Source organism: Plectropomus leopardus, chromosome 10 (genome assembly GCF_008729295.1).
Source record: "Plectropomus leopardus isolate mb chromosome 10, YSFRI_Pleo_2.0, whole genome shotgun sequence".
In the NCBI taxonomy this organism is placed as follows: Eukaryota; Metazoa; Chordata; class Actinopteri; order Perciformes; family Serranidae; genus Plectropomus; species Plectropomus leopardus.
Genome location: NC_056472.1, coordinates 34,343,551 through 34,359,638, shown reverse-complemented (window position 1 = coordinate 34,359,638; position 16,088 = coordinate 34,343,551). Strand labels below are relative to the sequence as shown.

Genomic DNA, 16,088 nt, shown 5'->3' with positions numbered 1-16,088 from the left:
TCTGATCTAACTCGTCACTCATGTCAATAAAACTGTCTGATCCTGCTTCCTTCGACTAACAACAACGTCAAGAATTAAACATATACTATCACACTCTGACCCGGAAATACTGTAGTTATTCACACTTCATCATCTTCACACTCGACTATTTTAACTCTCTCCTCTCTGATATAAATCAAAGATCACTCTGCCGCCTCCAGCGGCTTCAAAATGCAGCAGCTCTGCTTCTCGCTGGTTTTAACAGACGCCGTCGACCCGATCCTCGCTCCCTCCACTGGCTGCCTGTTTGTTTCAGAAAGATTTTAAGATTTTTCCGGTCACTTTTAAAGCTCGTCTGGCCCCAAGCTCTGTTATAGAAATGTTAACCATACATGAGCTGGTCTGCAGCCTCGTGTTTTTGGCAACCAGTATTTACGTATTACGTATTTTTAATCTGCCCTGATCCCGCTCATCATTATTGTAATTATTATCAGTGTTTTGTGTCTGATGCCTTTTTGTTACTGTATTTTTCTAAAATGTTTCTGCCTTGAATCTCCTATTTACTTCTGCCCTTTTATCTTTTTTCGGCATTATTGACGAACTTCAGTTGTTTTATTGACTCTGACCTTTCTGTTTGTCAAAGCACTTTGTAAACTGTGTTTTTAAAGGTGCTATATAAATAAAGTTATTATTATCATTATTACTTTAGTATTTCTGTTTCATACCATTTCATGTCTTTGTCTGCTCCTCCTCCTCCTCCTCCTCCTCTTCCTCCTCCTCCTCCTCCTCTTCATCTCCTGCATCGTCACACAGCTCGGCTCTGCTCCTCTTCAGTATCTTCATCTTTCCGTGCTGCTTCATTCAAAAGGAATCAAGCTGATCTGTTAATATTTAAGCCCGATATATTCAAAAGAATCAGGAGACAGTAATTCGTCTTTTTTCATTTCATCACATTTAAACACAGTTTCAGTGAACAGCTTCTTCTTCTTACAGTATCATGAAATAAATTAAGCGGAATGATTGAATTTACTCGTCTGACTTCATCTTTAAAAAAAAAACTCGACCATTGTCTGTCATATTTCCATCATCCTCACACGGTTTTACCTTCATAATATCCTCCTCTTCGCCCTCACTCCTCCACTTTATATCTCTGATCTCTGCAGGAGCCAAAGACTTTCACTCCTTGTTGGTGCGATTAGCTGAAACCCTGCAGATGTTTCCCTCCAGACGCGTCTGCTGTTAAGAAATAAATATGATCTCATGTTGTGTTTACACGCCAGCTGCAGATCTGTCATCAACATACGTCAATTTAAGAACCGAATCAGAGAATCAGAAAGCTGACAAAAATCATCTGCAGGAGAAATGTGTTTGTGGATTTTAAAATTTTAAAATACATTTTTGTGTTTGTTTAAGTTTCCACCGCTCGAGCAGAAAACTTGTGGTACTTCCACTACTACTACTGTTGGCAGTATTTTCCATATTCTACTATTTTTCAGTTGTATGACTCGTGCTTTGCAGGTCTTTTGCACTTCTTTTTGACTTGATGGTTTAGTTTCAGGGATTTGTTAAAGGGCTGACACCCTGTTATTTTTGTGTGTGTTTACTTTTCTTCTTTTTCAGAAATGTTTTTGCATCGTTCACACGTGAAATCGTTACCATGACGGGAGGTTATATGCAAATGCTGCCCAAAAAATATGCTGCCAATAGGTCTGATGGGGACACTATAATTAGGGCCCAAAAATTCAGTTTTTGAAAGGCCACGTCCCTCACACCATAACTCAACTGGAAATTTGACACAGAATCCAGATTAATGTGTTCGACCAAAAAAAACAAAAAACAAAACAAAGGTGCCATGGACAAGATTTTCACCATTTTCAATTTTTAGAAAAACTTCGACTTCTTGGACTTGGTTTGGACTCCTTCCAAACCAAAGGTTAGATTTGTACCAAATTTTCTGTGAATCATACCTGAACCAAGCTTATCAAAAGTTATCAAAAGGTTGCTGATATCTCATTGCTTCTTGAAGATATTTAACAAAACATTTTAGCACATTAACAGACTTAACTCTTCAACCATTCAGCTGATCATCACAAAACTCACAGGAACTGTCCAAAGCAATATGAGCAGCATATCCCCAAAGTTTCATCAAATCGACCCCTAGGGGGCGCTAATTTCTTATTCAATCATTCCAAAACTTATGTTAAATACTAATGTTGAACCACGTGTGTAAAATTATTTTGAAATCCCTCAGCAGGGGGCGCCACCAGTTCCAAACTGCATTGGACTTTCACAAAATGTGTCCGTAAACCAGCGAGCATCAGACTGAGTGAAACGCTTCTGTTTGTCGGGCGACAGATTGAATCAGTTGGTGTGTAAACTCCTGCAGTTCTGTTTGACGTTTCTGCTACATTTCCAAAAAAAAAAACTGAGCGTCGTATGAAGGAGGACGTGACCTGACGTCTATCACGCCACCACGTTAAACAGCCCATATCCCAAACATAAAGGCTCTTATTTTGTTGATAAATGTGATGAAGTTGGTTTTAACCAAACATGTAAAGGGTCAACTTTGGTATCACTTCTCTCTCTCTCAAGAGACAACCAAGGACCACGATCCAGGTCCAGAGACCTCATAGACCGTCAACATGATCAGACGCAGAGGACGTCTGCAGGTCTGAGCTTCCTGTTTCACTTCACAGTGACGAAAACCTGCAGCGACATCAGGAGGGACTGTGTGAGCATCCGTCTCAAACACAGTGTCCCACACACTGCTGGATATCCAACATGGACGAACGCGCACACACACACTCAGACAAAGTGTGCATCTGTTCAGAGTGTGTTCTCGGTGTGTATGTGTGTGCGTTCTCCCTGCGTCACGCCGAGCCGAGGCTGTCGAAGCCGCAGAACTTCCACCGTTTCTCAAGAGTCGCTCCGACGCCGCTCAGCTCCTGACGGAACATGCTGGGGAGGCGGACCATGAGACGCTCCAGGTCCCCCGCAGACACCTGAAAGAGACAGACAGACAGATATAAAGACAGACAAACAGAGATATTAGGATGGATAGACAGACACACACACAGAGAGAGAGAGTGAAAGGAACCGAAAGCAGCCAGAAAAAAAACCAAAAAAAAAAAAAAACCCAGCATTTTACATTTAAAAAAAAAACAAAACTTTGACTTTTGGATTTAATGTCTCATGACTTGTATGACTGGTGTTGTGGATTTTTGTTACTGATTTTGAATGTTGTGTTTTTTAGGCCTCGGCAGCAGAGGAGAGCAGAGAGCTTGTTCACCTTTGAGTCGAGTCTCTGAATGTACGACCACAGATACTCCAGGTTCGCTCCGAACGGATGGACGTGCAGGAAGGTCGATATGATGCCTGCAGAGAGGGAGACAAAACCCATGACGGAAACTGGAGGGACGTTTCAAACTGTACAAACAGAATGGGATCCAACATGTTTCACTAGGCAGGTTTCAATTAAACCTCAAACTGCGAATATTGCCTCAACTGCACATGATGCTATGAGGTCACATGATGCTGTGAGGTCACATGACGCTGTGAGGTCACATGATGCTGTGTCTATGAACTTGTCAGTAGGAACTGGCTCCCTCATGATACAGCAGGAGCTACAAGAGCTGTTACTGCATCACATAAATCGTGGACTACATCTCCCAGAATTCCCTCATACGTGGCCGCTCCCACGTATAAGGGGCTCGCCTTTCCATCACAGCTCCATAACACGCCTACGTGGCCTCGGATTGGAAATAATGACAACTAGTTTGGTGGCTGCAATAGAAATAAAGCTGCTAATGTTTTGAACATCTGTCACCATGGTTACTGGGATGTTATCAGCAGAAGAGAAGTCACATGACATCACTCAGTGGAAACACAGTCAGCTCCACATTAAGTTTTATTCACTGTATAAACTGAGGCTCTTATGATTGTGCATTTTCACCATCATAGATACATTGTTATTATTTGAGATGCCAAAGTGAACTGCAGCATGTATATATTGTGCTGCTTTGCTGTTGTTCATCAGTATTCACAGTAACAGCGGCGTGGGTTAATAAAGTGAGCAGAGAGCGCGCTGACAGAGTTTCTGCATCCTCACAAAGTGCTGCACAATAAACAAACGGCTCTTTAAAAAACGCTGGCCGAGCAGAAAGAAAACGCTCCTGAGTTGATTACTGCTGAGAGGTCCTGCAGAGGTAGGCAGTCATGCAGAGGGAGTGTGTCTGAGGGGGTGGGGGGTGGGGGGGTTGGCGTCCCCCAGAGGACCCGGCACAGCCAATATTTATTTCCTTGATTTATGTGGCGAAACGCTGGCAATTACAGACAAGCCTAATTCAATTCCTTCCACCAGACCTGCTCACATGGAACAGAGTGTGTGTGTGTGTGTGTGTGTGTGTGTGTGTGTGTGTGTGCACGAGTTTAATTTCCAACTTGAACACTGAAGGGAACAGGAGGGAGAGAAACCCAACCAACATGTTTCAGCAGTGAATTACAGTCTGATGTCTCTTCTCTCGTCGACAGGAACTTTATTTTAGACAAAACGACCGATTCACTAAAAGATTGTGCAGCTTTTGCTGCTGCTAAACGTGCACAAAGAAAAAAAGACACAGCACAATACTCAGTGCACCCATGACATACGCCTCGATCTGCACTGCTAAGAAAGCAGCGTCTCCGTGCCCCCGTGATAGCTGCTCGTATGATTTTCTAAACTTTGCAGGACTGAAACTACTGCTGCCTTATTTATAGGCCGGGTGAATAAATGTTTAAGTCTTACTGTTTGAAAATTTAAATTGTGTACATCCACAGGTTTGATTCTCTGGATGCAAACAGGCTTCACCAGGCAGTCTGTCACCTGACAGTCCAGACTCAGGGAAAAACACGCAAAATCAGCCTGAAAGTATTAAAGACAGGGGGACATGTCCCTCTGTCCTCTGAGGAAATTACCATCCTTTTATGCAGGTATTTAAATCAACATGCTCGTCCTCTGTGTGTGAGAATAAACTGTGTGTGTGTATACACAGTGTGTGTCCACATGTGGCCTTTAAACTGTGTTTTCGGTGCAGAATGAAAAGCTCCAGCAGCAGATTACAGGCAGTCAGGATGAAGACAGAGCGCCGGCTTCCTCTCTCCTTCATATCTGGATTTTCTGGGTGCCACTAAGAGAGATAAATGTGCTGCTGCTTGCTCAGCTCGGACAAACAGCAGCTTCACTACAAATCAGCAGCCTCTGCAGCAGCAGCAGCAGCAGCCTCAGCAGCAGCAGCCTCTGCAGCAGCAGCCTCAGCAGCAGCAGCAGCACCTGCAGCAGTAGCAGCCTCTGCTGCTGCAGCAGCAGCAGCCTCTGTAGCAGCAGCAGCACCTGCAGCTGCAGCAGCTGCAGCAGCAGCAGCAGCAGCCTCTGTAGCAGCAGCAGCCTCTGCAGCTGCAGCAGCAGCAGCAGCCTCTGTAGCAGCAGCAGCCTCTGTAGCAGCAGCAGCCTCTGTAGCAGCAGCAGCCTCTGCTGCTGCAGCAGCAGCAGCAGCAGCAGCAGTGCTGAGGATCAGCAAAGAGATGAATTCAGTGCGGCTGCTGAGAGCCTGCCGCTCGGACAGAGATGCATGATTGTGAGTTTCGAAGATAGAGAGAAAAAAAGGAGACAGTTTGTGTCTCGGTCTGTCTCACTGCTTCAAAGACCTCGTAACCTCCAGAAACCACTCAGAGTCAAATTAGTGCGTCACTGGAGAACGTAGCTGGACAGAACCGATTGCATGCACAGGAAATGCTGAAGGACGGCGTCCTATATAATATTATATATTATAGCACTGCCAGTAACAATGTAATATGAGGAGCATGAGAGCACTTACAGGACGGGTGGCTCCCATAAAGAACTGGCCCAGAGCCAGTTCTTTAGTGATGCACTTCACTCTGAATCCCAGCTCCTGCTGGACAAATGTGCTGCTGCTTGCTCAGCTCGGACAAACAGCAACTTCACTACAAATCTGTCCAGCTACGTTCTCCAGTGACGCGCTTATTTTTGTTGCATGTGGACGCACCCAATGCTGTCCAGTGGCTTTATAATAACAACGCCACCAGTTCTGACCGAGTGCATTCTCGACTGACAGAGACTGGCTTTAGGATGTCACGCTTGTCCGCCGAAAGAACTGACAGAGTTGACGTATTTGTGAACTAATGACAGTCTGAAAAACACTGATTCTGACTTCCAGGGGTTGTGACATCACAGACCTAAGAAAGCCAAAGTCTTAAAGCACTATGGCAAAAGCAGGAGGAGCAGGCGGAGCTACATAACAGCAACATTTTGCAACTTTAGTTGATGGCTGAGTCTCATTCCCGAGTCGTCAAACACTGACGTCTTGATTTGAGGTTTCGGTCCGGCCATCAGCCATCATCGCTCATAATGAGCTCACTTCTCCCGTGAGCTAAATCTGTGAAAATAAACTTTATTTTTGGGAAGAGGGAGGGAGGGGGACCCGCTGGAAGTCACTGAGTCGTCTGCAGCATCATAACTTTGTGTAATCGTGCACAATACGATTCAACGTAAAAACAAAGAGTAAAGTAATGTGATTAGCTGATGTGTCACAGCTGGACATTTTCATCTCACCTGCAGGTTTAATATGTGGAAACCTGTGTTCTTCACTGGCAGTCTGACGCAGACTGATTATTGGTGATTATTTATGTGATATTGATTATTGGTGATTATTGGTTAATATTTGTGTGATATTTACCGAGCAGCAGAGCCTCCTTCTCTGAGGCCACACCTCCTCTCATGATGACCTCACTCCTCCGCTCTCTGCCGAGGAACCCTGAGGGAACACACCCGTTCAACACCTGCGAAAAAACACACACACACATATATTACACATGTTACAATACATATACACACTGTACACACACACACACACACACACACACACACACACACACACACACATTGTGTTTAATAAAAGCATCCCAGCTCTCAGGTCACATCAGTGTGACATGCTTTATGTATCTGTGCTCTGCAGTCAGTTTCCACTTCAGCAGCGCCAGGGTTAAAAGTGCACCTCCGTGGATATCTGTGTGTGTGTGTGTGTGTGTGTGTGTGTGTGTGTGTGTGTGTGTGTGGCCAGTTAGGTGCTGTGAATAACAACCTAAATTCTTCTTCAGGTCAGCGCAGCTCTCTGACCTCTGTAAACATGCAGCATGTTTTATCAGCATGAACAGACATCTGCAAAATCTGCAAAAATGTCCAAACAGAATGTATCATATTTAGCATCTGTTTTCTCAGATATATAATATATAATATATAATATATATAACATCATCTCCCTAAACAAATATCTGCTCATAGTGACTAAAGTGTGTTTTAAAGCTTCAGCGAGTCAGATTTCTTGGGTCCAGCAGCAACGATTACAGATTACAACCAGCTGAAACTTCCCCTGGTTAGGATTCCTTCAGTGCTCATTGATCACCAGGTTTTTACCGGGAGCTGAATTATCCACAGAGGTCTCTTCCTCTCAAGAAAAACCAGACCCAGGGATTGGAGAGCAACTGTGGCTGACATTTTGAACTACCGTGGCCAGCAGGTAGCAGACCTGCGGTGGTCGACATGTAGGAGAACTGTGGACGCCAACGTGAAAATGTGAACGTCGCTATGTGTCAGCAGTGTTTGGTTGTAGGCGATGCAAAATTACTATTTTTATTCCATTATTATTATCAGACGATTTTACACTAACGAAAACACAGAGATTCAATTTAATTCACCTTAAATCCTTCACACTGGCACCCTGGACCTTTAAATCTGCTCTGCCGTGTCAGTTTTTTACCTTTTCATGCAGCTCTCCGTTGGTTCCCTCCACAGCGTCGGCGTTTCCGTTGAGCAGCTGAGGACACACAGAGAGACAACAGGACGTTTGGTCAGACTCAGAGAAACAAAGAGCGGCGTGCAGCAGAGGAGCGTTTGTTTTCTCTGCTGTTGGTTTATAGATGGTGTGTTAGAGCAGAGTCAATAACACACTGCAGCGTGTTTGTCCGTTACATCTCAACACCGGAGGAAAACACAGCTGATGAATGATTCAGGAAGACATCACTAACGTGCATCATACATGAAAACCACTTACGAGACCGTGTGGAGAGGGACAGGCAGGAGGACACAGCCGCAGTGGACTGTCACTCACACATTTTGTTGAGTAGTTGATGTGTATTGACGTGCAGAGCCCTCCATGTAACTGCAATGTGAATTTTTTGACATAATCTTACAGTCCGTTTGGTTCGTTTGGCCCAAAGTGATGAAAAAGTGTTCAGGTGTCTTTTAGTTAAAACTAAGCACGAGGAGCCAGCATGATGTCACCAACTGACAGGCTGCGCCATCGCAGTGACGCCCAGTCACAGCGAAATCACGTCCAGGACCTGATTTTGTTTGTTGATCTTCTCTATTGTTGCAAAGAACAGGGAATGTGCAAAAGTTCACAACAAAAAAACACAGATTCCAGATTTGTATTGACTTTTGCACTGTGGTTATCATTATGCACCAAAACATGCAGACACATTGCTTATTTGTGCAAAACCATTAGTCAGTAAAACTGTTTTGGATTCTGATTCATGCTGTTATCAATGTGAATTCATATCAAGAGACAAATTCAAAAGTATCAGAACTGAGTCTTAAACCTTCTGCAGCACAATTTATCTCTCTTTGTCTCCCTGAGTTTAGACGTCCAAATCTTTCTCTTCTGTCTGCAGCCTGAAACCATCAATCTGCCTCCCATCGATCAGAACTAACTGACACTGCTTCGACTCTACAGCCTGACACGAATTTATCATCGACAAAACTGTCATTAAAGAGCGCCACAAATACTTTCTCATGAAATCGCTTCTGTCTCCTTAAACCGACCGGCTCGAGTTTCAGTGAAAAAGTCCAGATTTAATGTTTCTGTTGTTTAACTCTGTCTCAGAATTTATCACCAGTGGATCACTTTAAACCTCTCTGGATGACAAACATGTTCAGGATGTTTGACTCTGTGAGTCCAACATGACTAACTTTAATATTTATTACATAAAAATAATCTGTTGGGATTTATACCAGACATGGGCAAAGATTCATCTGAACACTGTGACATCCCAAAAAATATACAAAATTAGATTTATATCGTACTCTCTGTGTCCAGTTTAGTAGGTTTGCCTAATGCAGGTTAATTCAACAGTCCTGGACAAGTCTGAAATAAGCACTGTGTCATAATAACAGTAACATTACTATGAAAAAAGACTGCCGCACAAGAGCATCAGTGCACTCGTTTTGTAACATTTGCATGCGTGAAAATTCTTCTAATCCACCAAAACACGCCAGATCCTGAACGGCTGCTGCAGCGTGATGTTAGAGCACAAACTTGGATTAGAGATTTCTGCAGATTAATCTGACAAAACTTCATGCTGTGCTTCAAAACTGCCTCACTAAAGGATTGAATCATTATTATTACCAGCCGCTCGGGATCATTAAAAGAAACTCTGCAAAACTCGTCAGAGGCTGAAGGCCTGAACCCTCGACTGAGGACTGACAGACAAAGTTCATCAAATAGTGTGTAAAAATGAACTCACACGCTCAGTGCGACAAGAATAATGCACCAATATGTGGTCAACGCTGACTTTTTGAAACCCCAAAATAGGGCTGGGGAATATAATGCTAATAATATTAATCGCAATATAACTTTTCCTCGATTGAAATATGAGACAAAGTCGACAGAACACATGTTTTGACAGACAACACGAACAGCCAATCGTCAACGCAATGAAAACGAACCTGGTGATATCTTCATATCTCACTGAGGAGTCAAAGGGAACCTTTAAGCTCGACAGAAATAGTGATCTGATGTATATGGTGATACATATCGATATCGACTGATATGAAAAAAAAAAATCATGATAAGACTTTTTTCCATATCGCCCAGCCGTACCCGAAAAGACTCCACATGAGACATAGTTTTGTTTGGTACCAGTTAGTGTCTGTGAAATACTGCAAAGGAACTCTAAACATTTTCATTTGGAAATGTTATCAGGTTTGTGAAGAAAACATTTTTCCATTCACCTGTTATTTAATTTCACTGAAAAAATCAGTCAAATCAGTCAGAGTGGGACTCTGAGAGATTAAAGGAGAAAGATGGAAAATATTCCTAAAAATAACAGACACTGTTGTCTTGATGAGGAATTTCATAGAAATGAAAGTTTTCTTTCTTTTTTTTTCTAAATGTTGTTTTTTTAAATCTTTAGATGTTTTTGTTTGTTTGTTCTATCTCCTGAAAACACTTGATTTTGTTGATACAAATAATCACTAAAACAGGCATGAATTCAAGTATTTGTAACGTTTGTTTGTTTTCTTGCCAATGAAAATCAAATTTCAAAAAGAAAAAGGCGTGCGTGTGTGTTTGATCACTGACAACAGCTTCATGTGTTGGCCTGTTTTCTTTCACTGTGACATCACTGTGACATCACTGTGACATCATTGTGCTGCAGCCTGGTTTCATGTCTCTGCAGCAGCTTTAAATCAGACAGCTTTCACCTCTAAATAAAACACGTGTCCCTCCTCACGCCTTCACGAGACATTGATGGATTCATCATGTCAGACCGCCGTAACGAAGAATCAATATACACAGACTGGATTTTAAAAATTAAAAATTCTGGATTCACCGAGACAAAAAAGTCTCAGGAGGTTCGAGCAGGAAACACGCAGCTACGACATGCTGTGAGGACGCCTCCTTTACACTTAAAGAGCCCCCTCATGTAAAAATCACGTTTTTAAACTCCTTCATGTGTCCACGCCTTGTTTGTTACATGCTAGCAGACATTTCATGAGAGAATCAAAAAGTCAAAGTCATCCATGGCTGAATATTTTCCTCTGTGGAGCCACAGCGAAAAACACGGATTCAGACTTCCTGGGTTTGTTACATCACAAACCAAATGAACCAATCCAACGACAGTAAAGAGAAAGGTTGAGAACCAGAGGAGAGACAGGTGAAGCTGCACACCAGCATCTCACAAGTTAAACAGGAAACACAATGGCAAAATGTTTAACTTGGATAATAAATATCACCATGAAACTTCCCCAGCTGCTCACAGTGAGACACTTACAGTTATGTTACAGATCTGCTGACATTTTAGTCCGCCTCATTTTTTCTATCAAAGAATCAAATATTTTATAAAGAGGGAATTTTAATTCATCACTCCATAAATCAGAAAAATACTGTCAACAACCTAGAAATATCAAGTTTCCCCATGTTTTCATGAATAAAATGTTCTTTAAATCAGACTGTGAATGATGTATGAACAAACCTGGTCTGTGAAAACCTTCAGATGATAGACAGGAGGAACACAAATGTATCATAAGAAATAAGCCTTAAAAGATCAAATTAACAAAGGAAAATAAGACAATAGGCTGAAAAAAACGAAAACAAATAGCACCATGAAACTCCCTCACCGGATTTCCTACGTTCAGACAATTATTTTAAGTAATTTAATTTTCTGAAATTTGGTTGAATTATGCTCATTAAGTATTCACTTTTTGCATATATTTACAGAACAGAAATCTGATCAAAAATTTAAAATTAATCCTGTCTTTCCACCAGTCTGAAAGACGAATCTCACAACCGACCAGTGCATGAAAAAAACTACGTTTTCACCTCCAGAGTGTCTCTCACACGCACACACACACGCACGCACACACAGACACACACACACACACACACGCACGCACACACAGACACACACACACACACAGGTTCACTTCTCAGCAGGAGAAAACAGAAAAACATGCTGGCAGAGTTGTTGCCATAGCAGCCTGCTGCCCTCCAGACCTCCTTCATCCCTCATCATGTTAAAAACCTGTGTGTGTGTGTGTGTGTGTGTGTGTGTGTGTGTGTGTGTGTGTTAGCCACAGAAGACAGATTGGTAAACACACTTTAAAACAGAACAAGGCTGCAGGGTTCAAACTGCAGCCGATGAAGCTGCAGCTCGGCGTTTTTCTCTCAGACGGTCTGAAACGTCTTGTTTATTTACACTGAACGGTCGTGTCGTGTCGTGTCGTGTCGTGTCGTGTCGTGTCAGGCGCGGCGCGGCACGGCGTCCTGATGGTTTTACACACTAAACCAACATCCGAGAACTAAAGCTGATAAAAACGTGACATCTGAGTCAGCTGGTCTCTTCTGTATGCTGCACATGCTGCAGAGTCTGCGGCTGAGCGAGTCTGTCCGAAGTCTCCTGAACACCACAGACAGGTAAAACTGATCAGGCTGGGAGAGACGTGTGAGTACCTGCCGAAGCTGCTGCCCTGAATACGCAGCAGAAACGGGCAAACACTCTTCTCAGACTTTTTTCTATCAACTGTAACTCCGAGGCACCGAGCGAACGCCTTCCAAACCCGCGGGCACACGAGTTTGGAAGACATGTTTCCTTTTAAAAAAAATGTTTTCCTTTCAAAAAATTATTAGATTTTTTTTTTTTTTTTTTTTTTAATATTTGGTGATTTTCTTTTCTTCAAAAATGTTATTGATTTTTAAAATGTTTGACAATTTTCTTTCTTTAAATTCTTTTGGCAATTTTTTCTTCTCTAAATAATGTTTGCAATGTTTTTTTCCACTTTTTTTGTATTTTATATAAATTTTATTAAAAAAAAAAAGGGAAATCTTTTAAAAAGAAAACATGCCTTCCAAACCAACGGGCCCGTTAATTTTGGAAGGCTTGTTTCCCTTTAAAGTATTTGGCTTTTTTTTTCTTTTATAAATTTTTTGGTGATTTGTTTTCCTTTCAAACATTTTGGTGATTTTTAAAAACATTTCTTTCAATTTTTTTCTCTTTAAAAATATTTGGCAATTTTTTTTTCTTCAAAAATGTCGTTGATTTTTAAAATGTTTGGCGATTTTCTTTTTCTTTAAATTCTTTTAGCAATTTTTTTTAATCCAAATTTTTTTTGCAATTTGTTTTTTTTTTTCATTTAGAATTTTTGGTGATGTTTAAAAGAAATGATGCCGTCCCACCAGGCGGGCGCGGAGCAGCTTCCTCAGGCCCCGGCCTGCTGAAGCTCCCGTGAGTCAGTGAACACACCTTGTCTCTGAGGGTGAGCACCTCCCCCTCCAGGTAGCGCTGCTCCTCTCTGGCCTGCTCCAGCTCTGACTCTTTACTCGCCAGCTTCTCCTGCAGACTCAGCAGTTGCTGGAAGACAAAAAAAAAAAAACACAGATAAGAGATTTACCTGCCTGTGACCTCAGCGAGCCGCCGCAGCCGGATTATTAGAAACACGTTTTCACGGTGACAGCTCTAATGTTCCAAAACCTCCTTTATACCTGCGCTCACTTCCTGGTGATTTCAGAATAAAAGTTGGATCTGATGCAGCTTGATCTTTCATAATAACGAGATGCTTATTAACTGACAATGTATGTATTTTTATTTGTGTTCATAATATCATTTCATCACAAACTTGTAAACACGTATTCAAAGGAAATATTTGTTTATCAAAGTTTTTATTATTTTAGTAACAGAGGGAGCAGAAACATCAGCAGGTGACAAACGAGGAGCGACAGTCGCGTGACGTTTTCTCACACAGAGAAGACGAGTAAGCAACACATTTATTACCCCCCACTGCACGAGTGTGTGTGTGTGTGTGTGTTTGCGTGTGTGTGTGTGCGTGTGTGTGTGTGTGTGTGTGTTTGCGTGTGTGTGTGCGTGTGTGTGTGTGTGTGTTTGCGTGTGTGTGTGCGTGTGTTTGTGTGTGTGTGTGTGTGTGTGTCTGTGTGTGTGCGTGTGTGTGTGTGTGTTTGCGTGTGTGTGTGTGTGCGTGTGTTTGTGTGTGCGTGTGTTTGTGTGTGTGTGTCTGTGTTTGTGTGTGTGTGTGTGTGTGTGTGTGTCTGTGTGTGTGTGTGTGTGATGTGCCTCGTTCTATCAGCACTGTCACTTTAGATCGAGACAGACAGGAAGTCCAGTCACATCAGGCTAAGTCGTGGTGAGCGAGCTCGGCACTCTAACAAAGCTTCATGGGGTCAGTGGAGCGAAGGATTATGGGAGCTCTGAGTCAGCGGGAACAACAAGCGACGAGTTTTTATTCTGTTTGCTGCAGGAAACAAAATAAAGTCAATAAGCTCACTTTTCTGATTTTACAAAATGACGCCGTTTGGGGTCAACGCTCTCCTACCTGGAACCTCAGATGCACTTTTGGGTCTCTCACCTCACTGACCAACCTGCAGCATGATGGTACTAAAGCAGAGGAACGTACCTGCAGCATGATGGTACTAAAGCAGAGGAACGTACCTGCTGCATGATGGTACTAAAGCAGAGGAACGTACCTGCTGCATGATGGTTCTAAAGCAGAGGAACGTACCTGCAGCATGATGGTACTAAAGCAGAGGAACGTACCTGCAGCATGATGGTTCTAAAGCAGAGGAACGTACCTGCTGCATGTTGTGCATGTTCTGCTGCAGCAGCTGGATCTGAGCCTCGGCGTTGTGCGCGTGCGTCTGCGTGTGGTCGTCGTCCTGTCGGCTCGCTCGGCTCTGCTCCTTCCTCAGCAACTCCACCTCGTTCCTGTAGGCGTCCAGCTGCCAGCGCAGCGAGTCGTTCTCCTCCTTCAGAGATGCCTGAGTCTGATCACACACTCCTGCAGGAGGTCGTGAGGACATGAAGACAGGAGGACAGACAGTTAGTTTTGTAGTGCAGCTTCATGTTTTACACACCGGGAATTTTTGTCTTCCCTCAGCTGTGTGAGAGGAGGACCGGGACATCCTTTTGTCTAGCGGGAAATCGCTACATTCGTGACTGCTGTGTCCTCATCATCACAGAGACCTGGCTCAACCCGAGGATCCCCGATGCTAGCGTGCAGCTAGCTAGCCGCTCACTGCATCGCCGGGACCGGACCAAAGACTCCGGTAAGAGCAGGAGGAGGGGGGCTCTGTATCTACGTGCATGAGGACTGGTGCAACAACAGTGTAATTATAGACGGACACTGTTCCCCTGACATCGAGTACATGTCTGTAAGATGTCGGCCTTATTTCCTCCCGAGAAAGCTAACAGTGGTGGTCATCACGGCTGTTTACATTCCACCAGACGCTAACGTTAACACGGCGCTCTCTCTCCTGCTGAGCGCCATAAACGAACAGCAGCGAGCTCACCCCGACGGCGTCCACATCATAACGGGAGACTTTAATAAGGCCAATCTAAAGACTGTACTCCCGAAATTCTACCAACATGTCGACTGCCCAACAAGAGGAGAAAACACGCTGGACCATGTATACTCCAACATCAAGCACGGTTACAGAGCCATGCCCCTCCCCCACCTCGGACAGTCAGACCATCTCTCCCTGCTGCTCACCCCGGCATACACCCCCCTCAGACGCAGATCCAGGCCCACCACAAAGACAATAACAACTTGGCCTGAGAATGCACTTAGCGAGCTCCAGGACTGTTTTGAACTGACGGACTGGGACCTATTTGAACACCAGGACCTGGAAGCATTCACAGGATCAGTACTGGACTACATCAAGTTCTGTATGGAAACTGTGTCTGTGGTCAGAACCATCCGGGTTTTTCCAAACCAGAAACCATGGATGACCACCCAGGTCCGCTCTCTCCTCAGAAACCGTGACTCCGCTTTCAGGTCAGGTAACAGAGCTCTTTACAGCACAGCTCGAGCTGACCTGAAAAGAGGAATAAAAAACGCCAAAGCGGACTACAAGAGGAGGATAGAGTCCCACCTCGCCAGCAACAGACCACGGGAGGTGTGGCAGGGATTACAGAACATCACAAACTTCAGAGGCTGCACTGCTACACCGGGTGATATGAGCATGTCGCTGGCAGAGGAGCTTAACTGCTTCTTTGCCCGTTTTGAATCACCACAGCGACACCCATCTGATCCAGCCCCACCCACACCAGGTCCCAGCACCCCCCCCACTCACTGTAGAGGAGCACGAGGTGAGACGGGTGCTCCAGTCAGTTAACCCCGGAAGGCCGCTGGCCCAGACGGAGTACCTGGCAAGGTCCTCAGAGCATGTGCCCACCAGCTGTCCCACATCTTTCTGTAGGATCTTCAGCCTCTCCCTGGCCCAAGCAGTCATCCCCACCTGCCTGAAATCTGCCACAATCATCCCTGTCCT

The 16,088-nt window shown here is 43.9% G+C and overlaps 1 protein-coding gene across 2 annotated transcripts in view; it reads right to left on the bottom strand.

Annotated features, from left to right (window-relative positions):
• Window positions 1-883: 883 nt before the first annotated feature.
• The window catches only part of enox1 (ecto-NOX disulfide-thiol exchanger 1), a 100,409-nt gene continuing 85,204 nt past the window's right edge, over window positions 884-16,088 (bottom strand). For both annotated transcript variants that reach the window (XM_042494215.1, XM_042494216.1), the window contains 6 exons: window positions 14,391-14,596; window positions 13,051-13,158; window positions 7,791-7,847; window positions 6,711-6,813; window positions 3,269-3,354; window positions 884-2,981 (listed from right to left, as the gene is read on the bottom strand). In XM_042494215.1, the coding sequence (XP_042350149.1) occupies window positions 2,850-2,981; window positions 3,269-3,354; window positions 6,711-6,813; window positions 7,791-7,847; window positions 13,051-13,158; window positions 14,391-14,596 (692 nt within the window). In that variant the 3' untranslated portion in view covers window positions 884-2,849. The remainder of the gene's footprint in view (window positions 2,982-3,268; window positions 3,355-6,710; window positions 6,814-7,790; window positions 7,848-13,050; window positions 13,159-14,390; window positions 14,597-16,088) is intronic.